The sequence below is a fragment of the Chiloscyllium punctatum genome, chromosome 18 (genome assembly GCF_047496795.1).
Source record: "Chiloscyllium punctatum isolate Juve2018m chromosome 18, sChiPun1.3, whole genome shotgun sequence".
Classification (NCBI taxonomy): Eukaryota; Metazoa; Chordata; class Chondrichthyes; order Orectolobiformes; family Hemiscylliidae; genus Chiloscyllium; species Chiloscyllium punctatum.
In genome coordinates this window covers 90,033,833-90,061,412 of record NC_092756.1, presented here as the reverse complement: position 1 = coordinate 90,061,412, position 27,580 = coordinate 90,033,833, and the positions used below count along the sequence as shown (strand labels likewise).

General features: G+C 43.1%; 1 protein-coding gene across 3 annotated transcripts in view; it reads left to right on the top strand.

Annotated features, from left to right (window-relative positions):
* The window catches only part of LOC140489307 (transportin-3-like), a 69,808-nt gene that overhangs the window by 15,944 nt on the left and 26,284 nt on the right, over nt 1-27,580 (top strand). For all 3 annotated transcript variants that reach the window (XM_072588704.1, XM_072588703.1, XM_072588705.1), the window contains exons 4-16: nt 3,839-3,912; nt 4,981-5,137; nt 7,207-7,350; nt 10,240-10,415; nt 14,304-14,442; nt 16,104-16,250; nt 17,108-17,215; nt 17,509-17,600; nt 19,423-19,559; nt 22,100-22,291; nt 24,449-24,540; nt 26,006-26,082; nt 26,682-26,742. In XM_072588704.1, coding sequence (XP_072444805.1) covers nt 3,839-3,912; nt 4,981-5,137; nt 7,207-7,350; nt 10,240-10,415; nt 14,304-14,442; nt 16,104-16,250; nt 17,108-17,215; nt 17,509-17,600; nt 19,423-19,559; nt 22,100-22,291; nt 24,449-24,540; nt 26,006-26,082; nt 26,682-26,742 — 1,596 coding nt within the window. The remainder of the gene's footprint in view (nt 1-3,838; nt 3,913-4,980; nt 5,138-7,206; nt 7,351-10,239; nt 10,416-14,303; nt 14,443-16,103; nt 16,251-17,107; nt 17,216-17,508; nt 17,601-19,422; nt 19,560-22,099; nt 22,292-24,448; nt 24,541-26,005; nt 26,083-26,681; nt 26,743-27,580) is intronic.

The following is a 27,580-nucleotide window of genomic DNA, read 5'->3' as shown; positions in this document are numbered from 1 at the left end:
CAACACAGAAGCACTTCACAGGAGGCTCCCAAGCACTGAGGATGTCACCTAGACAGGGGACGAAACGTCTGCAACACAAATTCCCAGCTCGGCGAACAGAACCACAACAACGAGCACCCGAGCTACAAATCTTCTCACAAACTTTGAATATTGTTCAAATATTGTTCATCTGATGTTGGACATAGTGTTCCAAAGTTTGCAAGCACAGGCTGGGTGAACATATTTGGTGAGCTGCACACTGGAACATTCAAGGAATATATTGTTTGATATGGTCCACAAATCATCAGGATATACATCTTAGTAAACTGGCATCCCACCAGCACTGATATCACATCATTTATTTGTGTGGGAGGCAAAAATGTCTTATTGGCTTGGTGCCAGCATCCTGTTAAAGTAGCAAACTACTTGAGTGTGTACCTCAAAGTAACAGCGTGAGACAGCTAGCTTCAGTCAAATGTTTGAGACACCTTCCTGTGACTCACTCATGCAAGCTGGAAGCTACACATATTAACTCAAGGACCCTTATTCAAAAGCAAAAGGAATTTATTTAAATTTTACACCTTCCTTATTTGAGGAATAAGTCAGGGAGGCTGGTCAGCTAATTCCTTTAAGGATTCCAAAACAATGGGTCACAAATATAACACAGGAACCAATAAATTCAAGATGGATGGTAGGCAAAATCTCTTTCTGCATGGAGTTGTTAGGGTAAATAACATTGCAGTTACAGGGAAGCTAGTTAATTGAGTGGGATAATGGAACACAAGGATTTACTAAATGAAGAGGAGTGGTGGAGATTTGTAGGGAGCATGTATTTACTAGTTGGACAGAATGACATGCTTCTAGGCTAATTTGATGTAATTCCGACTCTTGACTTCTTCCATTCCATTAGGGTTTAAACACAGTTTGCTTCTCTTTCACCTATTTTTCTAATCAGCTTGTTCAAAGATGTCACTACTCATCTCTGAAACAGGTGCGATTTAAATGCAGGCCCCTCAGTCCAGGGGCGGGGAACTTACCACTGAGCCCCAAGAGGAGCCTTTTGCTACTCTTTTGATCAATGCTTTTAATTTATTCGGTTTGACTTCTATTTGGCACCTGGTCAAAGGTTGGAGGATCTGAATTTTAAAGGAACTTGATCTGAATCCAAATTATTAATTCTACCTGGTAGAACATGAACATTGTTAAAGTGAAAGCAAGTTGTCAAAGTTTTTCATCTTGCAGTCACAAGGACAAAAGCAAGAATACCAAATTTCAAATGAACTCAGCAGTTTATATGTCAGAAGGAGAGTGCCGATTGGTTGGTAAGTCTTCTGATTGGCCGAGATGTTACTAAGGCAAAGGTGAGAAGGATTCCTAAACTCCCCAAGCTCCCAGTAATTCAAGAAAGATGCAGAGCTTGAATTTATTCTCTTTGTTTGCAAAGGGGCCTCTGCATATGAATGTATGCCACTTGTAGTGAGCATAGTTGACCCACATTGTTAGCTTAACTGATTCTCTTAAATTGTTAGCATCACCATTAGCAAAGAAAGCTGTTAAGAACCTGATAAATAGCGCTGAGCCTGACTGAGCCAGAAGCAGCTGAAAATGGAGGTAACCATAGAGCGAGTTTGATAGGGGAAGATTGTGTTGATTGTTAATTGTAGAATGATTGAACATTGAATGATATTGAGGTGGTTAGTTTTAATTGAAGATTTGCTTGGGCTCCTATATTTGAAAGCTTTGGCTTTTTCTTGAAGTGCCCTTTTAAAGGGTGATTTCTTAGTGATAGAGTCATAGACATATACAGCATGGAAACAGACCCTTCGGTCCAACCCGTCCATGCTGACCAGATATCCCAACCCAATCTAGTCCCACCTGCTAGCATCCGGCCCATATCCCTCCAAACCCTTCCTATTCATATACCCATCCAGATGCCTCCTTAAATGTTGCAATTGTACCAGACTCCACCACTTCCTCTGGCAGCTCATTCCACACTTGTACCATCCTCTGCGTGAAAAGGTTGCCCCTTAAGTCTCTTTTATATCTTTCCTTTCTCACCCTAAATCTATGCCCTCTAGATCTGGATTCCTCCACCCCAGGGAAAAGACTTTGCCTATTTATCCTATACATGCCCCTCACGATTTTATAGATCTCTATACGGTCACCCCACAGCCACCGACACTCCAGGGAATACAACCCCAGTTTTTTTCGACCTCTCCCTATAATTCAAATCCTGCAACCCTGGCAATATCTTTGTAAATCTTTTCTGAACCCTTTCAAATTTCACAACATCCTTCCGATAGGAAGGAGACGCAATATTCCAAAAGTAACCTAACCAATGTCTTGTACAGCCGCAACATGACCTCCCAACTCCTGTACTCAATACTCTGACCAATAAAGGAAAGCATACCAAATGCCTTCTTCACTATCCTATCTACCTGCAACTCCACTTTCAAGGAGATATGAAAATACACTCCAAGGTCTGTTTGCTCAGCAGCACTCCCTGCGACCTTACCAAAAAGTGTATACGTTCTGCTAAGATTTGCTTTCCCAAAATGTAGCACCTCGCATTTATCTAAATTAAACTCCATTTACCACTCCTCAGTCCATTGGCCCATCTGATCAAGATCCCGTTGTAATCTGAGGTAACCTTCTTTGCTGTCTACTACACCTCCAATTTTGGTATCACCTGCAAACTTACTAACCATACCTCTTATATTCACATCCAAATCATTTATATAAATGACAAAAAGTAGTGGACCCAGCACCGATCCTTGTGGCACTCCACCGGTCACAGGCTTTCCCTCCACCACCACTCTCTGTCTTCTACCTTTGAGCCAGTTCTGTGTCCAAATGGCTAGTTCTCCCTGTATTCCATGAGATCTAACCTTGCTAATCAGCCTCCCATGGGAAATCTTGTTGAACACCTTACTGAAGTCCATGTAGGTCACATCTACTGCTCTGTCCTCATCAATTCTCTTTGTTACTTCTTCAAAAACTCAATCAAGTTTGTGAGACATGATTTCCCACGCACAAAGCCATGTTGACTACCCCTAATCAGTCTTTGCCTTTCCAAATACATGTACATCCTGTCCCTCAGGATTTCCTCCAACAACTTGCCCACCACTGAGGTCAGGTTCACTGGTCTATAGTTCCCTGCCTTGTCTTTACCACCCTGCTAAAACAGTGGCACCATGTTAGCCAACCTCCAGTCTTCCAGCACCTTGCCTGTGGCTATCGATGATACAAATATCTCAGCAAGGGGCCTAGCAATCTCTTCCCTAGCTTCCCACAGAGTTCTTGGGCGCACCTGATCAGGTCCTGGGGAATTTATCCACTTTTATGCGTTTCTAGGCATCCAGCACTTCCTCCTCTGTAATATGGACATTTTTCAAGATGTCGCCGTCTATTTCCCTACATTCTATATCTTCCATGCCTTCATTGCTTAAGTATATTTTTTGTTCACTGGATGCTCTAATAAGTGTAGCAGCTTCAGTGTCAGTAGTGGTCATTCAGGTTTGGTCGGTGATGTTTATAAAGTTGACCCGTACCCCTGTAAATAAAAGGTCATTAAGTGTGTAATGATTGAATTCCAGTTCTTGCCATCACTGCCTGGGTTTCTGGATTAGAATAATTGGATTTTTGGGGGCTTTGCTGCTGTACTTTGATCGGTCAGTCGCTGTGATGTAAGGTGTTGGTCCCAGCGACAGTCAGAGAAACACCAAAATACAAAGTAAAATGCTAGTATCTCTGCCCTGTTTGTATAACAGAATTTGCCAATGATTAAGCGCAAATATTCCATCCCTTGTGTTTTTTTTCCTTCAGCAACAATAATGACTCACTGTTTTTTTGGACCCAGCTAGCTCTTGCTGTTGCAGACCTTGCCATACAGATGACATCATGGAAAAGCTGTGTCCAGACGTTAATTGAGAAGTGAGTGTTTTTTTATACGTTAAAGATGTGGGGCATTGGTGGACAAATGATTCATTTCTGGATCAGAGGTTTGGACTTAGAATCCACACTTCCATTCAATTAATTAAATAAATGTGGAATAAAATATATTATCAGTAATGATGATCGTGATTTGCATCTGGTTTACTAATATCCCTTAGGGAAGCAATCTGTCCTTTATTATTCAGTCTGGTCTCTGTGTGTTTCCAGACCTACAGCGATGTGGCTCGATAGCTTGATTGAATTCTGAAATCAGGAAGGTATTCCATTGTAATGAAGAATGTGACTCATTGCCATTTTCTCAACAGCATCCAGAATGGACGATAAATGCTGATCTTGCCAGCGATGCCCACATTCAATAAATGAATAAATTAAAACATTTTCCCTTGCCCATCTTGGCCCATGTACCCCCACCACCCGGTATTTGTTCTGAACTGTGAAAAAGTGCTTGTCGAAAGTTAAAATCTTAGAATTTGCTGGGGTGGGCAACTGGGTTACTACCTTGGGAATTCTCTCAGAAGCTAGTAAGCCTTTTGTGTAATCCCAGTGCTTTCTGTTTCTCCTCCTTATCCCTACGTTATTGCAACATTAGTGAAGTGAAATTGTCCTCTGGAAAGCGTGTTGAGGTTTCCTCAGAATCTTTTTTTGACAAAGGAGGCTCATGCCAGGCTGAGGGAACCATTTACTCCACTTGTTAACCAAATTTCCTCGGCCAGCTTTGGTAAGAATAAAAATGCCGGAAATACTCAGCAGGTCAGGTAGCATCTGTGAAGCGAGAAACCATTTCAGGTTGAGATGACTTTTCGTCCACACATTCTGTTCTGAACTGTTCAGATGAAAGATCAATTGGAACAGAAACAGTAACTCTGTTTCTCTTTTCACATGCTGCCTGAGCTGCCGAGAATTCTTTTGACGTGTATTTGTTTATGTTTTAGTGCATCCACTATCCACCGTATTTTGCTTTAGTAATTGAGTGCCCAAAACCGCTGTTTGCTTTGGGTGTTTAAAGAAGGTTTGATTAATCGTCACTCCACATGTGCTGACTCGTAGATATGGCAATGACGAGTCTGCACTCCCGTTCCTGCTGGAGATTCTGACAGTGCTCCCAGAGGAAGTGCACAGCCGCTCACTACGAATTGGCACCAACCGAAGGACTGAGGTCATCGAGGACTTGGCCTACAATGCCAGCATGGTGATTGGCTTATTGGTGAGCTGTTTTTGGGAACGAATTTCATCTGAATGTACTTGACCCTGTGCAAAATAAAATCATGGTATCTTCAGCACTGACTTGTTGCCCATCCTCCTTTAGTGTGCTGGCTTTTGGACTGCAGTTCCACAGGCACTGCCACCTTGTCCAAGTAGCCATTCGAGCTAACGTTGTGAAATATCAACAGGCTCTTCAGTTAGTCAGTGTCACAATTCAGCTCTATCCTGTCCTTAGCAGATACCTAAATGCCCGTAAACCCTGGGGAGATCATTAGACAGTGATCGGGAACTGTGTTCTAGACCATTTCCCTGCAAGGCCAGCTCTAGTTGACCATTTTATTTTTAAGCATGTGGTGATGGCGGAATCTCTGTTCCTGTCATGTTGCTGTTAAATGATAGCTCTTAAACTGCCCTTCAATTATCTGAGGAGAATTGATTGAAGGCAGGCCAGCTTCCAGCAAAGTGTTGTATCCGGACTGACTTAAACCACGGAATTCATGACTGGTTCTGAAACAAAAACGCACACATTGTCATTTATGAACAGGAAGTATTTTCTTCAGATTTAACCTCTCAATATTTGTATCTTGTACACCCTTTGTTTGGCATTTTGAAGATTAATGGAGACCTCTCCATGATTTTCAGTGCCGGAGGAGGATTGGCAGACATTTCTCGGTGTTTTTTTGGCAAATTGGATACGCAATTGGCTTGATGGTAGGAAACAGAGGGTAACAGAAGAAGGATGCTTGTCGGACTGGAAGCCTGTGACTAGTGGAGTGCCTCAGGGTTCAGTGCTGGGCCCATTGCTGTTATCTATATCAATGATTTGGATGAGAATGTACAAGGCATGATAAATTGGTTTGCTGATGGCACTAAAATAGGTGGTATCGTGGACAGTGAGGAAGGTTGTCAGAAATTGCAGCAGGACCTTGATCAGCTGGGGAAATGGGCCACAAAATGGTTTAATATAGGTAAGTGTGAGGTCTTGCATTTTGGAAAGTCAAATCAAAGTAACTGTTTCATGGTGAATGGTAGGGCCTTAAGGAGCGTATTGGAACAGAAGGACCTTGGAGTTCAGGTGCATGGTTCTCTGAAAGTGAAGTCACGGGTAGACAGGGCAGTGAAGAACGTTTTTGGCACACTGGCCTTCATCAGTCAGGATAGTGAGTAAAGACGTTAGGAAGTTGTTGCAGTTGTACGCGGCATTGGTGAGGCCACACTTGGAGTGTTGTGTTTTGGTCACCTTGTGAAAGGAAGTTTCTAAACTGGAAAGAGTGCAGAAGAAATTTACTAGGGTATTGCCAGGACTAAACGGTTTGAGTTATAAAGAGAGGTTGGACAAGCTAGGACTTTTTTCTTTAGAGCATCGGAGACTGAGGGAGGATTTTATAAAAGTGTATAAGATCATGAGATGCATGGATAAGGCTGAATATTCCCCAGGGTTGGGGAATCAGAAACTAGAAGGGATCAGTTTAAAGTTAGAGGGGAAAGAATAAAAGGGAACCTGGGGGACAACCTTTTTACACACAGAGTGGTACACATATGGAATGAGCTGTCAGCAGAAGTAAGGCAGGTATATTAACGTTTAAAAAGGCATTTGAACAAATATATGGAAAAGAAAGGATTAGAAGGGCCAAGTGCTGGGAAATAAGGTAAGCGTTGTTGAACAGTTTGGTCAGCATGGACCAGTTTGGACCAAAGGACTTGCCTCCATGCTGTAGGACTCGATGACTCTATGTTTTTTGTTTCTGGGCTTTTCATCATTGTTGCAGCCCTCAAACAATCACTTGGTTTACACTGTGTTGGGGACGTTGTGATGCAGAGAGAATGCAGTTTTGTGGTAGAGGCTGTATGGACCAAAGAGTCTTTTCCTTTTCATGACTGTGCATTTGTATACTGTTAGTTTGGGATTCAGACCAGACATTAATGGACCCTTCTTAAGGGCCAAGGCTTCACCTATAGTCGCCCCCAAAATACCTATTGTCAGGACATCCTTTAAGGCATTAAATAGTGCGTGAGTTGTATTGAGGTTGTGTTTTATAAAGCTTCACCTCGTATCTGGGAATTTTTCAGACAGCCTACATGGAGCGCTGTAGTCACGATGAGAAGTTGGTGATTAAAGTCTTCCGATGCTTGATGAGCTGGATTAACCTGGGCATCCTGCACACTGATCACATCGCTAACAGCCAGTTACTGGTGGCACTCTTCCAAGTCCTTGTGAGTATGAACTACGCAACTAATCAGCTTTTCAAAGTCAGTGCTTTAATTGAGATAATGTCAGTGTCTTTTGTTAAACATAGTTCTCTTCAGCCTTCTTTTGAAGTTTCTGTCTTAGGCTGAATGGAGTGCCGTTCCACAGGCTGCGGCTGTGAGCAAGACTCTGACTAGTTTTCCTCATGACTAAGTTTGGGGTGCGAGGATCAATGTTGCAGCTAATTTTCCCTTTATGGCCATTTGATGGAGGATGCACAAAATGGAGGATTGAATCTAAGACCTTTCGATTCTATGAAGTATCTTTACCCACAAGAGCAGACCTGTTTCTTTGATTTGTGCCATCCTTAGCAATTAGAAAGCACATGCCTTTGGCGTCATATCTTCTTCACCCTTCTTAATGCTTGGTCTCTCTTGTAATTTTAATCCTACTTGATTGGAAGCTCAGGATTGTTTATGGCCACATTGATGTTACTGCGAGGGAGCTCAGCTGTCAGCAAGAATTATTAATTCCAGTGGCTCCTGTTTTAAGAATTGCCCTTTCTTCCACACCTGGAAGCCTTTGTGCTACATCTCATAATATGTGAACAAATTCTTCAAGTGTGAGGCTAAATTGATTATTGTCAGCAGGCTATTTGGCCAGGCATTGAGTGACAGAGTCTGATGGTAATTTCACCCAGCACGTACTCATGTGACCAGAGGTGGAATAACTTGAGGCATTGATTTAAGTCTCTCACCCAGTCCAAGTTGGAACCAGTGTATTGTCTCCAGTCCAGGTGAGATCAGCCAAATGCACTCAGTCTGGGAATTGAAGCTAGGACTTTCTGTTCTTGGTACAATGTTGCAGCTTAATCTGCTCACAAGGCCAGCCTTTGTCTTTAGTATAATCTGCTTCTCTCCGGTTGACATTGTGCAGTAGTTTTGTTCTGCCAACCCAGGAAACTTGTGCCTGCTGCTGTAATATCATCTTCACCCTTTGTCTGGCCTCTGCAGTGTTTAATCCCAATCCTGGTTAATTGCCTTGATGTTCTGGTTTTGTTTACAATTCCTTGTCGGTATTTGTATTGACATTGCCTCCAATTGAGCTCCTCTGTTAAAGGAGTACTCCCAGGCGAGGATCCAAAAGGGAAGGTGTAGGATTAATTCTGCTTGGAGAGATGGTCTGTTGTAGAATGTTAAGTTTGCTGCTGAGATCTGGCAGAGGACAGGGGGTGGTGGTGATTGACAGTTGTGTGTTTTGCCATGTGGGTGAGGTATTGCCCTCTTATTGTTCTGATTTACATCCCAGAGGCCTAATAAAGCCAGATGAGGGGGTGATGCAGTTACTGGATAACCCAGCAAATCAAGGAAGGCCAAGTTGGTTCTCCATATCGTGACTGTTTGAAGATATTATAGCTGTGGATATACTCCAGTGGTTCAAAGTGACAAAGAAACAGTTCATCATAGCACTAACTTCAATTAGAATAATAGACTTCTGCTCTAGTCACAGATTTGAGCTCAGGGCTAACCACGATTCAGAGTTACCCCAATCTCCAAGTTAGTGAGAAGAAGATTAGCCAAGATTCCTGCAATCGTGCAATCCATTGAGAGGTGTGTGGATGTTGTAAATGCTAGGTCAGAGGTGTTCCCCCACGTGCTCACCTGAGCAGCATCTTAGATTACTTAGATTACTTACAGTGTGGAAACAGGCCCTTTGGCCCAACAAGTCCACACCGCCCCGCCGAAGCGTAACCCACCCATACCCCTACATCTACCCCTTACCGAACACTACGGGCAATTTAGCATGGCCAATTCACCTAACCTGCACATCTTTGGACTGTGGGAGGAAACCAGAGCACCCGGAGGAAACCCACGCAGACACGGGGAGAACGTGCAAACTCCACACAGTCAGTTGCCTGAGGCGGGAATTGAACCCAGGTCTCTGGCGCTGTGAGGCAGCAGTGCTAACCACTGAGTTGTAGGAGGCCTGGTGGCTGAAGGTACCTCAGCAAGAATCATCACCTTCGTGAGGAGAGGTATGCACGGGGAGGAGAGGAGAAATGATTTAATTTTTGTTAGAATGGTTTATTTATGTCTTTGGAAAGGCTGAAAAGCTGCTGAGCTGATAGTGTCACGGGGTTATCAGTTGTAATTAACACTAGGCACAGAAGTTTTTGGTGATAGTTAACCTCGGCCAGAAAGCCTTCACACTCCTCCCAGCGATTCTCTGCTATAGGTGATGTCATCCCATTGTCATGCACAGGCTTTGCTGAATTGTGATCAGGACCAGGAGCTTTAGCTGTCAAATCAGTTAACCGTGCAGAATAAGAGTTGAACCACAATCTCTCCTGCATGATATGTCACCATCACGTCCTGTTAAAGTCCTTGCCCTCTGAGCCATCGAGGATCTGTTGTATTGGGAACTTCCTTAATGCTGATCCAGTGACTCACTGGAACATAACCAGGAGCAAAGTCTGCTTTGCAAACCCTACATCCGATCCTGAGCGCAAAATCCAGGCTGATGCACCAGTTCAGTATTGAGTGAATGCTGCTACTTTGTTGATGAGACATTGACTGCATGTTCTGCTGGCTCAGTGTGTTTTAAAGAAGCCGGAATGGCATTCAAAGAAAAATGGGCAATTCTGTCATTACCTTGATCAATATTCCTCTTAACCCATACCACCAATGTGTCATTCAACTCATTGATTTGTGTGTGTGTTTGGGGGGACATTCTCATTCTCAGCAAATCAGTCGCCATGTTCATCAATTTAACAGCGAGTGCACTTCAGTGTAATTGTTTATGAAATGCTTTTGCGATTGATCAGGCATGTGAGAAATGCAAGTCTTTCTGTGCATGTTTGAGTGGAATGTAACGATGTTCACGTTATTGAAAGAGAAACTGTACCTGAATTTCAGAGGCACAACCAGACATCCTCAAACCTGCACGAGGTGGCGAGTGACTGTGTGTGCGCAGCACTTTATGCAGTCGAGGGCTTGCAGGAGAGTCTACGGCTGGCACTACAGCTGCAGGAAGGGGTGACAGCACTGGAGGAAGCCTACCATACTGCAGTCGCCTGTGAGGACATGGACAAGTACGTTACAGTTAGGTTTCACACTTTGGAATAGGTTTGGAGTTATGCCAGAATGCTTTTGTGAGGATCACCTCGGGGATCTGTTGGTTAAGGCAGCAAATACAGTCTAGGTTTGTCCTCTGGCCCCTACAGGTGAGCTGGTCTCATCTAGGCCACATTTGAGCAGTGTATCTGTGGAAATCATTCTGCCAAGGTGGAGGCAAGTGGCAACAATCTCAGCAGTCTGTTTTAGAAAAAGCAAGATCTATTTGAACAGCACACTACAGCAAACAGTCTGCAGAGTTTAAACCGGACAGTACAGCAAGCACAACTCATAATTGCAGCTACTGCAAGGCATCCTGATACAAGGAGGGTTATTTCTTTGAAGAACAAGTGGTGAATAGTTACACATGTCTATAATCAAAGACAATCATTTACATCCTTGCAGTCTCCAGGTATAATTGATGGGTGAAATCACTCAATCACTTCCACTCTGACCCAGAATAGTGACATTGTATGCAGTCAGATTTAAGGTCTCAATGTCCCTGTGGCAGGAGAGTTTCTTTATGCTGCCTGCTTCTAATCTCCAGCTGGTCATTCCTACTAGAAAATCCAGTGGTCTGGATAGAAGGAGGGTGGGGCCTGGGTGTTAGAGGAATGCCCAGTGGTAGAACAGCTGAACTGCCAGGGCTTGCTTGTGAAGGTTACCCAAATACCTTGGTAAGGTATTGAGCATTAAATGCATTTATGGAATCGTAAATGGCCTAGTGGTATTATCACTAGATTATTAATCCAGAGGCCAAGGCAATGTCCTGGGGTCCCAGGTTCGAATCCCATCATGGCAGATGGTGGAATTTGAATTCAATAAAAGATTCTGGAATAAAGAGTCAAATGATGACCATGAATTGGCCATCGATTGTTGGAAAAACTCATCTGGTTCATTAATGTCCTTCAGGGAAGGAAACTGCTCTCCTTACCTGGTCTGGCCCATGTGTGACTTCTCATCTATTTTTGGTTATCTCTTGTGCTGCTCTCTGGGCAATTAGGAACGGGTAATACCCTTGACACCCTCATCCCATGAATGAATTACAAAAAATCCAACATAAATACTGCCCTCCAGAGCAAATTGTTTAAAAGGCTAGATGCATCATCACTAGTAACTGAGTTATTGATGCTTTAGAAATGAGAAAAGTTAATACAATCCAAGCTGTTCAATTTGAATGATTTAATTATATTTAAATGGTTGTAGATTGCTATGAGATTTTAATCAGTTCAATTAAACCTTTTGCACTAAAGGTGACTTCAAAGTTTCAGGCGTTTGTAGTTTGTCATCACAGTTTAAATGTTCCTATCAACTGCAGAAACTCTAGTATAGAACTAAACAAGAAATGTCACCCTGTTATACGTTCTGTCACCTAAAGAACCATGTGCCAGCCTCTTCCACAGTCATAGCAAGGTGACACTGACCGATAACATCATAGTGGCAGCTGCTGCACTTTACCCAGAATGTGATTTGAATATGGAACGTGCGAGTGCATTCAGTAGTTGACATAAATAACATGATTACTTTTAGAATATGAAGCATATGAAGACTAACGGAGCAGAAGGATGAGTTGATCAGGTTGCCGTAGTTGTGGGTATGTTCACTGAGCTGGGAAGTTGATTTGCAGACGTTTTCATCTCGGTGACATCTTCAGTGCTTTGGAGCCTCCTGTGGTACTGGGGTTTCTGGAGTTTATTTGGTTTCATTTCTGCTGAATCCAGTTGCTGGTTCCAGCTGTTCGTCGTAGTGGCCGATATATTGGGTCTAGATCAATGTGCTTATTGATGGAGTCCGTGGATGAGTGCCATGCTTCTAGAAATTCTCTGGCTGTGCAATGTTTAGCTTGTCCTCTGATTGTTGTGTTGTCCCAGTCAAATTTGTGGTCCTTGTCATCTGTGTGTATGGACAGGTAGTCGTGGTGTTTAGTGGCTAGTTGGTGTGTGTGGATGCAGATTGCTAGTTGTCATCCTCGTTTCTCCTATATAGTGTTTCGTGCAGTCTTTGCATTGAATCCTGTAAATTACATTTATCTTGTGCATGATGGGTATTGGGTCACTATAGGAAATACTATACCCATGTACCCACAACTACGGCAACTGGCACACAAGCTACAAATCTTTACGCAAACCTTGATCAGGTGATATGGAATGTGGTGGAAGGAGCATAAACACCTTCACAAACAGATGGAACTGAATGACCTTTCTCTACCTCTTCCGTGCTTTACCTTCAAGTTTGTTTAAGTCACGTTCAATTATGCTCAAAATAGTCCTTTAATCAAGATATGCTAGCCTACACATGGTTGATAAGTTAATTGGAAAAGTCACTGTGCAGTAAATAGAGTGAAGTTATACTCTAAATGAAGAAAACGGAGCTTTATTCTGAGTCTAACCATTGTAACTGCATGTGACAGTACTTGATAAGATAATACAAGGAACGTTTATTTATAAGTATGTAAGTTAGCTCATTGAGCTTGAAGGTTTGTTTTCAGATGTTTCGTCACCATATTGGGTAACATCATCAGTGAGACCCTCCGGTGAAGCGCTGATGGTATATCCCGCCTCTCTCTTTATTTCAGTGAACTACATCACATTGCAGCACCCAAGAACTACAAAAAGCAGAAGAAGAAAATCTATACAACGTTTCAAGACAAATGGGTACCCAATAAACACAATCTACCAATTCCCCAGAAACAAACCCAAACAAGCAGACACAACGCAACCAAAAACTATAGCCACATTATCTTACATCAAAGACAAATCAGCAATGACATCCAGACTACTCAAGATTAGAGTGGTGCTGGAAAAGCACAGCAGGTCAGGCAGCATCCGAGGAGCAGGAAAATCGACGTTTCGGGTAAAAGCCCTTCATCAGGAATGAGGCAGGGAGCCTCCGAGGTGGAGAGATAAATGGGAGGTGGGTGGGGCTGGGGGAGAAGGTAGCTAAGAGTACAATAGGTTGGTGGAGGTGGGAATGAAGGTGATAGGTCAGAGAGGAGGGTGGAGCAGATAGGTGAGAAGAGAGATTGGCAGGTAGGCCAGGTCATGAGGACAGTGCTGAGCTGGAAGGTTGGAATTGGGGTAAGGTGGGGGAAAGGGAAATGGGGAAACTGGTGAAGTCTACATTGATGCCCTGGGACTGAAGTCCTGAGGGTTGAAGGCTGAGTTGTCCTTCCAAACTACTTGGCATCATAAAATCCCACAAACCTACCAACACACTTAAACAGCGACTAATTAACCTAAAGGATCCATTAGGTATCACCAGCAGAACTAACTTCATTTAAAGATGCCATGTAAGTACTGTTAAAAAAACACTACATCAGACAGCAGGAAATTTGCCACCCGGATACATGAACTCCAACTGGCTACCAAACAATACGACCCACTAGTTTCTATACATACAGACATAGAAGGACACCACTTTGACAGGGACAACACACACATCCTAGGATAGCTGAAACAAAGACACGCACAAGAATTCTTAGAGGCATGGCATTCCAACCAGAACTCCATCAATAAACACGTCGATTTAGATCCTATCTACCTTCCTTTTTAAAAAAACCGGAAATGACATCAACCACATTAAGAAACCAAAACCTATAAATAGGGAGGCGGGACATACCACCAGCGCTTCATCGGAAATTCTCACTGATGATGTTACCTAGTCATGGTGATGAAACGTCTGAAAACAAACCATTAAGCTCAGCGAGCTAACTTACGTACTTATCAACCTGAGCTACAAATCTTCTCAAAAATCGCTGGTTTATTTATGCCTAACCTGTGCTGAGCTGACTTGATTGTGCCAGGGACAGTAGAGGGAGCCTTTGTGCCATTTGTACCATTTTTGACCTGAGGCCTTGTGTTTTCCAGGGCACTGAACTATTGCCGAATTTTCACTGAACTGGCGGAAACACTGTTGGAGATGGTTATCCGTTCACCAGGACAGGGATTGGGTGATCTCAAAACGCTCAATCTCATCTTAAACTGTGTTGGACATGAGCAGTATGAGGTCAGTTAATACTCACCTTCAATCCAGTCAGTTCAGGTAGCAGTGTTCATGAGTTGAGGCCAACATGTCCTAAGCTGCTTAACAACAGAGCAACCCAAAAAGTCTCTGTGCAGGCAGACACAACTCAGCCACTTGAAGCTGCTTTAAGTGCATGACCCCACAGCAAAATTGACAAGGGTCACGTATTTAAACAAATTGCTGCCCATAATCGAGAGAGTTCATTGGTTGAGACTCCCTGTTACTTGGACCTGTTGTTCTTGTGTGGGTATTAGGCCCTTTGCATTTCACTAACCCCATGTCGAAGCACTGACTGAAAAACAAAGCTATGTGATCAGTCATAAAAGACAAGACAAATAACTGAGCTGTTTCGGTTCATTGCGTTTGAATTGTGCAGCTGTTGTATTGTCCTTGACTGAACCAATTCCACTGATCACGCAGGAGCCAGTCTCAAAATTAAACAGCAATCACTAAATTCTGAATAGGTCCCAGGCTAGTAACAGGGCACTCTGACCTCTGTAAGCCAGCTGGTTGTGGTTCAGGTCCTAGTCCAGAGACTTCCACACAAAATCCTGACTGTGCTTCATTGTCAGAAGTATCATCTTTCAAGTGAGATGCTAAGTCAGAACTTTCCAACTTTTTCTTGAAATATAGTGACATTTTGAGTCTTAAAAGTTGCCACTACCTCAATCAGAGCAAGGTAGGGAGGATAGGCGAGAGAACGGGTGTAGGTGCTGGGTTGGGGGAAGTGCAGAGCTGAGTGAGTGGGCTGGAGGAAGGGTGCTGAGGTGAGTGTATGGGCTGGATGGAGACTACAGAGTTGCGAATTCAGCTGTGGGGAGGCTGCAAGGGTGTGAGGATGGAGTTAGGGGGGCAGTTTTAATCTTGGAGCAAGAATCAGGCCTCAAGGAGCAAAGAATTGAGCCACATCCACTAATTTAAAGGAGACGTAGGTTATTAGCAGTTGGTCCCCATAGATGCTCCATTGTAACCATCCCTGCTAAACATTGGGAAGCCCTCTGTAAAACCAGGGTCCTCAGCTCTTTGGGCTGATGTAAAAAGTCCCATGACACTTTATCAATGAGTTGTTCCTGGCATCCTCACTGGTTATTCTTTAATGAACATTGCTAAATCAGATTCTCTGGTCATATGGCAATGCTATTTGTGAGAGCTTGCTGTGTGTAGCTTGCTTACTTTGTGCCATTCATTGCGATGACTGCTTTTCAAAGTGTCTTACACGTTAGGAAACATTTTAGTCTGGAGATCATGTATAAATAGGATCAGAAAGTGCTGGAGAAACTCAGCAGGTCTGTGGACAAACAACAGAATTTCTAAAGAGTCGTCATATTGGACTCAATGTTTCTCTCTCCACAGATTGCAGGAACCACGTTTCCCAAGCACTTCAATTTTATTTCAGATCTCCATTACTTGCTTTTACTGTATATGTTTGAACTTTCTTTACTTTGGTTGGATTTTACTTTTGTATCTGATCTTTATGTGCCTGATGTCGAAGTGCTGTATGTTCTCATTGACAGAGGTAAATGAGAAACGTTCAGTTTTCTTGTGCTTAAAAACCATAAATATTTCTATGAAATAATGCTGGATTGAAAGGTGAGTTTGGTCTTGACTGTTAGTTTCTCTCTAACATACTCTGCATTGTGCAGGTGGCGGAAATCACATTCAATTTCTGGTATCGGCTAGCCGAAACTCTGCACAGGATGAAGGACCCCTCGGTAAACCAGATCTTCCGGCCGTATTTCCAGAGACTTACTCAGTCGCTAACCTTCCACTCCCAGATGGACCCTGATCACGTATGTCACCTTTGATAGGAAAGCATGCAAATGAGTTGATGTATAGTAAGCCCTAGGCTTAAACAGTAGGAAAATGTTAGAGACTATCCCAAATCAAAATTTTCATAGTATTTGCTGCTCCCAAGACTGTCCAATGCACTCCTGCCTTTATCTTCTAATGATTTTAATGTTCTGTTGTTTGCACAGTAAGAGTTCAGGGAAGGTTACATGGTAATCTGGTAAGCAATGAATCAACACTGAGATCCCCTTGATGAGTAAATGAGCATCATAAAGTGAACATTAACCCTTACCTCCACAAATGTCAGTTCAAATCCAGCCCTGTATTAATGGGACAAAAACCTACTGTACGGTGACAGCTTGTATGAAGTGAGTTTGGTCTCACATTAAGCAACAATTGCATTTCAGTACGGAATCAGCAAACATGTTCAGACCCCACAGGGTGGCTGATGTGGACATGTAAGATCTGCAGTGCTGCAGTGGTGGTTGCTTAGGTGCATTGTTGAGGCTTGAGTTGAGGAAGCTTTCCTTTGTGCCTGTGGGTACGATGCCTGTCTGGATGTGCAGTATACTCATACTGAATTTGCAGCAATGTAAATCGCACTATTCCCCAGTGTTAACACTTTGAGCAAATTCACCTGATTTTATTAAAATATTTTGTTGGTTTGATTCTTAATTTGATCTTTTGCTGAACAATTGAAGTCTGAAGGGTTAGTTTTCTCACACCTCCCAATGCCATCTGCCATTTGCTAAAGGTTGAGTTGGTTTCCCAGTGCAGAGGTTTTGAGGTCAGTGTTACCAAGTGTATTGGCTCTGTGCACCCTCTGGTAGCAGTGCTGACTGAACTGTTTCTTTAACAGGAGGGAGTCCTGGATGAGACGGATGATTTTTTCGAGTTCAGACTCCGGGTCTCTGATCTTCTGAAAGATATTATATTCCTCATTGGAGCTTCGGAGTTCTTCTCGCGGGTAAGTAAGGAGCAATTTTCCCAACCATTAGTCCGTACAGCTAGAAGGAAAGCAAATGAATATGGGAAGACCCATTCAACTTATTCATTCAGGCACCCTTTCCAATATCCCACTGTTAAATACTTAAACTTAGCGTGCGGAAGACCGTTCTCCAAACGCACGCACGCACACACACACACACAGAGTCCAGAATGTGCCCTTTCATCCCACTGACCTCTTGTCCCACGCTGTGTTTAGTTTAAGATTGTTTTGTAAATACATTTTGGGTGCTCAATTATACTGTTCCTTTCTAGTTGTATTCAACACTGAAAGATGGCAGCCCAGCCTGGGAGGAGACGGAAGCTGTGCTTTTCATCATGACAGCGTTGGTGAAAAACCTAAACCCGTGAGTGAGAGATCTGTTTGACCACGTGGAGTGATGCTGAGCATGTGGTGGTGCAGTGTGAGATTGGCCTGGCTTTTTGGGGAGGAGCAAGGGCCCTCAAGCATCCTCTTTCCATCAAATCAGTCATCTTATTTTGAATGGTGGGGTGTTATAGAATTTGAAAATCTTTATTTTTGTGGAATAAAGTTCTATAGCTGCTGATAATCACCAAACATGCATACACAGATAGTATCAACTAGGGCGGGTATTGCACCTGAAGTTAGTTGCAAAGTTCACTGGATAGCAACAGGAAACTGGAGTAATGAGATAAGCCAACTTTACTTTTCCCACTTATTCTCCATTTTAACTTTCTTTTACCTTTCTTGACTATATCCCTGTGGTGATAACCCTGATGAATTATGGAGTGAGTGGTGAGTACAGGTATTTGGTATCTGGAGGTTCTTGTGCTGCTTTGGGCACTTTGATTTGGCCTCTGCATGTTCACAACAAAGTCTTGCAGAGTGTTCGATGCTTCCCAAATGAGCCTTCTCCATTTTGGCCGGTCGTAACCGGCATCTCCCGCAAATCGGTGGGGATGCTTTAACTCTTCAGGGAAGCTCTGAGAATATCCTTACAGCTTCTGATCTCCTCCAGGGAATTTCCTGCTGTCACCAAGTTCAGAGTGAAGCAGTTGCCTTGGGAGTCAGGCATGCAATCGATTGGAATTTACTTTCAAGGTGCCTTGGGAGAGAGGGTGCTGCTGTTGAATGTCTTCCTTGCCAGTAGGCTGCAGTGCAGGGAAATTCACATACTGATTGTGCTCACTCTGTTGAGTGCAGTTAACTTTCAGAAGGAGCAAATGTGGACTGTTGTCTTGACGGAATCACAGACCTGAAAATGTGTTGCTGGAAAAGCGCAGCAGGTCAGGCAGCATCCAAGGAGCAGGAGATTCGACATTTCGGGCATGAGCCCTTCTTCAGGAATCATGCCCGCAATATCGATTCTCCTGCTCCTTGGATGCTGCCTGACCTGCTGTGCTTTTCCAGCAACACATTTTCAGCTCTGATCTCCAGCATCTGCAGTCCTCACTTTCTCCTGGAATCACAGACCACCAGGAAATATTTCCAATCTTCATCCTTTAACAATCTGTGGCTTAATGGACTAGTCAGAGTAGCTGTTTGTAGTTAGTCTCCTGTCTGAGGACTGTTGCATGATGTTGAGAAACAGTGTGTTGGGATATTTGTTGGGTGGATTCAGGGAGGTGGGGGGGAGGGGGGAGTGGCAATTTTGTCCTGCTTGATTGTATGTATCCATTAATGATGGTAATAAATTGGATTTCCTCTGTTCTTTCCTCTTAAATCTCAATGTTGTATGTCTTTGGGTTGACTCCTAATCCACCTAATTTGGAAGGAACATATATTATTCAGTGTCTCAATTTGAAACATTGGCCATGCTGATAGGAATATTGTTAGGTGAGGACAGCACTAGTCTATGATGCAGGACTACTTGTGATCCAATGTCTTAGTGACACTATCCAACCTTTTGTATTAGTAATGGCTACCTGAGTGTAATACTGAAGTATCTTAACTAAACTTTGAGAAGGGGAAGCACATTGGAAGGTTACAAAGCATAAATAAAAACCTGCTTTAAGTTGCTCCAACATCTCTTGAAAGCTGTTTGAATGCAAGGTATTGGTGATGAGATAAACTGTCTCTACATGTTCTCTGCTGATCTGCAAATGCCTCTGGTGGTAGCATTAACAGTGGCACCTAGTGAGCCCAGGATCTTGATGGAGGGGAACAACTTTGAAATTAAGAAAACTGATCTTTTTCTTTGCACTTAGGGAAAAGGAACAAAGGCTGGGAGATGTTGTTCAGGCAGTAATCAGCCTCCCTGACAATACTCATTTAGCAGTACAACATTCTGGAGTCCAGCTGTTGGGTGAGATGGGTGAATACATCAACAATGTGCGATGTCTAGGTCAGTGCGGGTTTTTTCTTCCCCCTCATCGATTGTCCTTGATGTATAAGGTGCATTGTTCCTCATTCAGTACTAGGCTGGAGTTATTCACTGAAAAAGATCATGCTGTGGTGACATAGATCCTCCTCCCTACCTCCCCGGTGTCACAAAATCGAGTTGCCAGTTACCATGCCAAGAACTGAAGGAGCTGAATCTGCTTGCTGCCCCTTGATTAAGTGCCATGTATACAATAGCATAGAGTCATAGAACTGTACAGCACGGATACAAGCCCTTCGGTTCTACTCATCCATGCCGACTAGATATTCTGCATTAGTCTAGTCCCATTTGCCATCATTTGGCCCATATCCCTCTAAACCCTTCTTATTCATGTATCCATCTAGATGCCTTTTAAATGCTGTAATTGTCCCAGCCTCCTCCAATTCCTCTGGCAGCTCATTCCATACACGCACCACCCTCTGTCCTCTTGGTCCTTTTAAATATTTCCCCTCTCACCTTAAACCTATGCCCTCTAGCTTTGGACTCCTCTACCCTGGGGCAAAGACCTTGACTACACACCCTATCCATGCCCTTCATGATTTTTATAAACTTCTAAAAGGTCACCCCTCTCCATCCAACTCTCCAAGAAAAGTAGCCCCAGCCTAATCAGACTCTCCCTCTAGCTCAAACCCTCCAATCTTTGGGCCAATGGTATTGTGTTCCTCAGATCATTCCCAGGTGATCTGATAAAGGCAGCGAGCGAATAACTGAGCCATGAAGACCAGGAAATCCCATTTTCAGTGACTGAATTGTGCTGAGTTAGCACAGATAATTGGTGAATGTTACAGTTGTTCTTGACGTTCCTAGTTTGAGGGAAATTGGCCATAGTTTTCTTTTCAGGTCACTGCCCAGGAAATTAGATGCATTTGAGATTTGTGTTGATTTTAACTTTGTTTCTTCCAAACTCTCTTCCCAATGTCCAATATGGTGAAATAGCTCACTGGCTATTTCATTCATGAAGAAAAATCAAGGCAGTTTTGAGTGACTGATGCCCATTGAATGGTGTCCCAGTTAAGATTAATGCCTTTGGCTGAAACAATTAAAATTTCAAGACGAATTAAATGAGTATATTGGTCAGAATTTTGAACTTCACCAATATTCATTTTAAGATGGTCTGTTACAGCGCTGGTTTTACTGATCTTGACAGAAGTCTCTAAAGGCAAATTATTCTTGAATGCTTGAGGCAGTCATTTAGGTCAATCGACGTCCTTAGTTAGATTGTTCTGTTGCCAACAGCCAGGCATAGTCCTCCCATCACGTAATATTTACATTTGATTCCCAGGGAGAATCAGGACTACAACGTACGAGTAGATGAGTTAGGTGCAGGAGTAAGCCAATCAGCCACTTGCCTCTTCTCCACCATTCAGTAGAACTGATTTGATTGTAACCTCAGCTCCACACACTCACCTGCCCCCAATAATCTGTCACCCCTTACTCACCAAGAATGTGTCTATCTTGGTCTTAAAAAGATTCAAAAACTCTGTTTCCACCAGCACGGTCGCTCAGTGGTTAGCACTGCTGCCTCACAGCGCCAGAGTCCCAGGTTCAATTCCAGCCTTGGGCAACTGTCTGTGTGGAGTTTGCATATTCTCCCCGTGTCTGGGTGGGTTTCCTCCAGGTACTCTGGTTTCCTCCTACATTCCAAAGATGTGCAGATCAGGTGAATTGGCCATGGTAAATTGTCCATAGTTGTTAGGTGCATTAGTCAGAGGGGGTGGATTTCTGTTCGGAGGGTTGGTGTGGACTTGTTGGGCTGAAGGACCTGTTTCCACATTATAGGGAAAGCAATCTAATCATTTTTAGCAAGAATTCCAAAGACTGAAAAAAAAATTGTCTTAAATGAGTGGCTACATAGTTTTAAACAGTGATCCTTGTTCAAGATTCTCCCACAAGGGGAAACATCCTTTCCTCTCCTGTCCTATCTTAGCAGATGCAAGCCTAGTCTGGTCATCCTACCCAACCTTTCCTTGTAAGGAAACCTCACCAGTCCTCGAATTAGTTTGATAAACCTTCTGAGTGAATCCTTGGCTGTGGGATTTTCTCCAAATGCTTTGTATCAATCTTCCTTCAATCCTAAAAGTAACAGAATAAACATGTCAGTCCTCTTGCTGCTTCTCTGCCTAACTGCTGCTAGATTTGCTTACAAAATAAGTTATAATTTCCAGCAATTAATTGTATGTGACGCACTTGAGGGTATCCCAAGAGAAGGGATAATGTACCATATAAGTTGCACATTATCTCTTTCTCTATCCCCTATTGCTTCCCACAGTCCAGTGACATTTGAGACATTTTGCAAAAGCTGACTTCTCTGATTCTGATCATTTACCACAGCACAGAGCATAAGCTGAATATAGGACTTTACTGATTCTGTCTCATTGTTATGCTGTGAGGTGCATCTCATATTTTAAAATCTAAAACCCCTCCGTTTAAAGTTGTTGAAGTTTGTAGTTGCAGATTCAAGAGTAGCGTATTTCTGGAAAGACATTTTATTGTTTCCTTCTCAGAACTGGTGCTTAATTTCCTTACCCAACGCTTGAAACAGAAGGAGTTAGCGAATGCAGCTGCCAATTCAATCCAGAATATCTGCGCCATGTGCAGCGACGCGATGACTCGACACATGGAAGGTCTGCTGCAGGTCGCCTCATCCCTGGATGCCCTCCCCATCTCTTACGACTCCTCCATCGGGCTTCTGCGAGGTACAGTCATAAATCTCTTACCGCGGTGAGCAGCATGCAATAGTCATGTTTTATTCATGATACATCCTAATTTATATAAGCATAGCTATGAATGGTGTCAGCTGGCTGCACTTGTCTCCGGAAGAGCTGTTTATTTTAAAACGACCATCAAGTGAAAGCAAAATACAGCTACTGCTGGAATAATGGGTTTATGGGCTTTGGGCATCGCAGGTTTGGGAATATTTGTTGTGCATCCTGAGTTGATCTTGAGAAGGTGATTTGGAGTTGCCACCTTGAACCATTGCAGTTCTTGGGGTATAGGGGCACTCGCAGTCGTATTAGAAAGGGAGTTCTAGGATTCTGGCCCAACGATATGAAGGAGCAGCGACATTAAACCAAGTCAGGAAGGTGTGCAGCTTTGAGGAGCTCCTGCTGGTTATGAACTTGCCATGCGTCAACTGACCTTGTCGTTCTAGGTAGTTGAGGTTTCCTGTTTGAATGTCAAAGAAGTTTTGGCGAATTATAGCAGTGCATTTTGTCAGTGATACGCACTGCTGCCACTATGCATCAGTGCTGGAAGGAGTAATTCTTTTTTAAGTTAGTTATTGGGGTGCCAGTTAAGCAGACTCCTTTTTTCTACAATCTGAAATAAAATTAGAATGTGGTGCAAATGCTTAACCTATAAGACAGCATTAATGGAGTGAGAAGTGTTCCAGTTTGATGGCTTTTCATCAGAACTGAGTCCTGGTCATCATCCTGAAACATTAAGGCTTTCTCCCTTTCCAGTTGCTTTCCACCTTGCTGAGTGTCTGCAGCATTTTCTGCGTCATCAATACTTCAGTTTATTTGCTAAATATTTTCTGTTCTATTTCAGTTTCTGTAGCATTGTTGACCCCAGACTCGATTGCCCTGCTGATGTTATACATTATAGAGCAAAACTGCCACGTAAGGTAGCACAGCGTGATGACACACACAATTGACTATCTCGGGTTGCTTGTAACATTGACTGTGACAGAAACTTCACCTGGCTTCACTGTAACAGTACGACTGAAAATGCATTCTTTGGGTTAGTCAGCTGTAGAAAGACAAACTCTAGTTGCAACTGCTGTGTTTCTGTCTGTGAAAATTTCACCTGCTTGATTCATTCAAGTCCTAGTTACTACTGCTGCCCTCCATGTGCTGCCATCTGCTATGACTCAGTCTCTGAGGCCCTGCTAATGTGCTAATAACCCAAGGTATCTTCTCTTTTGCACGAGTGTTCACAAGTAGAGGAAAAGCCTGTTTCTTGAAAAATCTTGATCCTGGTAGTGACTGGGATTTGGATTTGTCATCTTTTTTGATTCTCTGCCCTCGTAAGTAAAACTCCTCAGCATTTTGTTGAATAAGTTGGAAATTAATTTGCTTGAGTTCAACGTGTTTCTAAATTAACAATATCCCCAACCTAGTGAAACATTGATAAAAATTAACAACAGGATCATTAATGCCAAATTGATCACACCCCTTTGGATCTGATAAACCACAGCCTGGACTTAAAGCTGCAATCCCACTTTGATTTTGCCCTCCCACCCTCTCATTTTTCCTTCCCAGCTCCATTTTCTGACTTCCCTGATTGCTAAGTATTAGAGTCGTCTTGTTCTAACATACAACTTTATATTAATTGAAATTTATAGCTGAGCTTAAAACAATTAGTTACCTGTTTGTCTTGATATCTGTGCATTATTACTAAACCACGTGATTGCAAATTTGACTTTGTACTGCAGTGATTAATTCTTGGCCTTGCACTGCCCCAGTTAGCCTCCGGATCCGTGGACGAGGAAGCGAGGTGAGGGAACTATCAGGTCAGATTCCAGCTCCTGATTAGCCGATAAGGCAGCATTAATGGTTCATTGATAATTCCTGATCCACGGAGCCCTGTTGGTACGGCTTATGCTGCACAGTGTTTGTGGCCTACTCACCTGAGGAATGGCCAATGGCCTGGAGCCCCAGTGAGGGCTGAGCATGACTCTCGAAGCAAAGCATAGAATAAATCAAGCCTTTTATTAGTGCAAGTACCAACCCAAGGTTGACTTGAGAAGAACTATGTCATGAAGTTTTTTTGATTTGTGTGAAATACTGTTCTCGGAGAAGATGATGTCGGCTGCCCTGTTGTGAAGTGATGAACAATCTTATTCTCACCAGGTGCCTCCTTGGTGTTATCTCGGATGCCATCAGACAAAATCGAAGAGACCTTCCAGCGCCTTTGTTCTATGCAAGTCACTGCTCTAAAGAAAGTAAGGAAAGTTGTGGTTTCTTTTTAAAATGTTCTTTTATGGGATGTGGGTGGATTTGTTGCCTAGTCCAAATAGCCCTTAAACTGAGTGGCTTGCCTGGCCATTTCAGGAGTTCACTTAAGAGTCAGTCTTGTTGCTAAGAGTCTGGAGTCGCACATGGGCCAGACCCAGTGAGGATGGCAGGTTTCCTTCCCTAAAGAACCGTAGTGAATCAGATGGGATTTTACAACAATTGATAGTTTCATGGTCTGACACTAGCTTTTAATTCCAGATGTTAACTGAATTTAACCTCACCAAAAGTCTTGTTGGGATTTGCATTTGTGTCCCTGTTGCATTGGCGTGTGCATCCAAATTACTAATGCAGTTGTGTCCCAGCGATTTGTTAAATGTTATGAGCATTAATTCCATCTCCTTTATGGAGCAGAATAACTCTGAGAAATTGTGATTGACTGTTTGGCCCTAACTGACTTAACTCACTTGCATTACCCTGGGGAATTGTCACAAGTTCTTGGATTTTTGGGGCTTTTTTTTTTAATCTGGTAGAAATGTATTTCTCTCCTTTCCTCCAACCTTTCTCTTTCTTCTCAGGCTCACCTAGGGAATACAAGAAAGTAGAACAGAAACACTGGGATTTGCCACATTTTTGGCCATAGATGGTGGTATAGTGATGGAGTTCTCTTGGTGACATCATAACTCTCCCTTTGATAATAGACAATAGGTGCAGGAGTAGGCCATTTAGCCCTTCGAGCCAGCACCACTATTCATTGTGATCATGACTGATCATCCACAACCCTGCCTTATCCCCATAACCCTTGATTCCACTATCTTTAAGAACTGTATCCATCTCTTTCTTGAAAGTGTCCAGAGACTTGGTCTCCACTGTCGTCTGGGGCAGAGCATTCCATGTATCCACCACTCTCTGGGTGAAGACGTTCCTCCTCAACTCTGTTCTAAGTGCCCAACCCTTATTTTTAAACTGTGTCCTCTGGTTCTGGACTCACCCATCAGTGGAAATATGCTTCCTGCCTCCAGAGTGTCCAATTCTTTAATAATCGTGTACGTCTCAATTAGATCTCCTTTCAGCCTTCTAAACTCAAGTGTATTCAAGCCCAGTCACTCCAATCTTTCAACAAATGATAGTTCTGCCATTCCTTTGGGTTAGCTCAGTTGGCTGGACAGTTGGTTTATGATACAAAGTGATGCTAACAGCATGGGTCAATTGCCATGAAGGATTCACCTTCTCAATTTCTCCCATCACCTAAAGGCATGATGACTCTCAGGTTAAAGCACCACCAGTCATCTCTGTCTAATGAGAGAACAACCCTATGGTCTTGTAAGACTATGGTGACTATATCTTCCCTTTAACCCTCCCTTTTCTGAATATTTGGGATCAAGTTGTGTTATTGTGCCTGTGGGGTGTCTGACGTTGTTACTGCAGTGAATGTTGACCTTTGTCCCTTTAAAGCTGCTGACATCTGAGCAGATCAATGGCTTCTCAGCAGACCCAGCTGTATGGTTGGACAGACTGGCAGCAATATTCAGGTACGGCTACTGCTTTTTGAAATCCATGTACTTTTTTATTCTTTAGGATGTGGGCATGCCAAGCATTGTTGCCCATCACGAATTGCCCTTGAAGGGAGAGGATTTTTGCACCATTCCAGGGGTCAGTTAAGAGTCAGCCACGTTGCTGTGGATCTGGAGTCGCATGTAGGCCAGACTAAGTAGGGATAGCAGATTTCCCTCTCTAAAGTGCTGCACTGTCTTTCTCCTGAGGTGGAAAACCGAGGCCTGTCTATCCTCAGATGGACTTAAACATTTCCATGACCCTACCCCCGGCCTGACAAGCATTCTCTCTCTCTCAGTTGACACCATTTAAAAGAAAATGACCTGATCATTATCAAGTTGCTCTTTGTGTGCAGTTGCTGTGCACAGAATTGATTATAATACTTCAGAGTGCTTCTGCACTTGCAGAAGACTTGGCAACATTCTATGGTCATGCTAGGTGTGATATAGATGTAAGGTTCTTCCTTTTAACTGTAATGTTTACCTATTTCTGGTGTTTTGATTTTATTTCTGAAATGACGTACTCTGCACCTACCTCCCGCTGCCATCTCACTCCCCATCTTCTCTTGCACTGCCAGGCATACCAACGCAACAGTGGGCGAAGGGAGGCCGCACCCCTGCCAGAAAGTCATTCAGGAGGTAAGGTCACAAAAACGAATGCTTGTTATTTGTAAAGAAGGACGTTCTGCTGTCAAGGCTGAAACAGAAAGGGAAATGCGCACAAGGTCAGTCAGCATCTGAAAGAGGGTCATATTCTGGGTGGGGGCCATCATCAGAACACAACGCCCACCTAGCGTGCTAATCCATTAAGCTACGTCTTTACAGCATTTTCTCACGTCAGGTTCACCCTGTTTGTACCCATCTCTGCTTTAGGTCACTGGTTGTAATGGAAGAGGGCGTGTTTCTTATCAAATTCTGTTCGTTCGTAATGAATTAATTCGCTCTCAGGACCAGACTTCCCTGCAACTGGAGCAATTATTCCAATAAAGCCAGGTTTAAAAGCTTGAAGGAATCTGGAATAAAGAGATAAAGGCCATACAATGTACTTTAATCTCTAAGATTTTGTTTTTAGTTTGATCACATTGATCGAATAAAAGTCACCTCTTTCTGCTGAATCCCAGATGTTGTGGGATCAACATATAGAATGGCCCCTTTGCTCAGCACTGAACGTAGAGATGGACAAATAAGGGTGGAAGTACAATTAATGTCCTGGGCTCTTCTGAGCTTGGAGCAGACTCAAGGGATATTTAAGGGATCCTGATGTCACAAATCTGAAGGTATATAACATAAATTGAGCTGCATCTGATTTTGAACACTTCATTCGAGCAATGAATATAGTTTAACTCTTCCACATGCTGTATCACATGGCAGTAGTTGGTACTGACTGGAGCAAGGCTAAATTTCATTGGGTCTAAAATCTCTCACTTTGCCCAACACTTGTAATTCAAAGTTCTTTTAAGATGAGTTGAATTTTTGA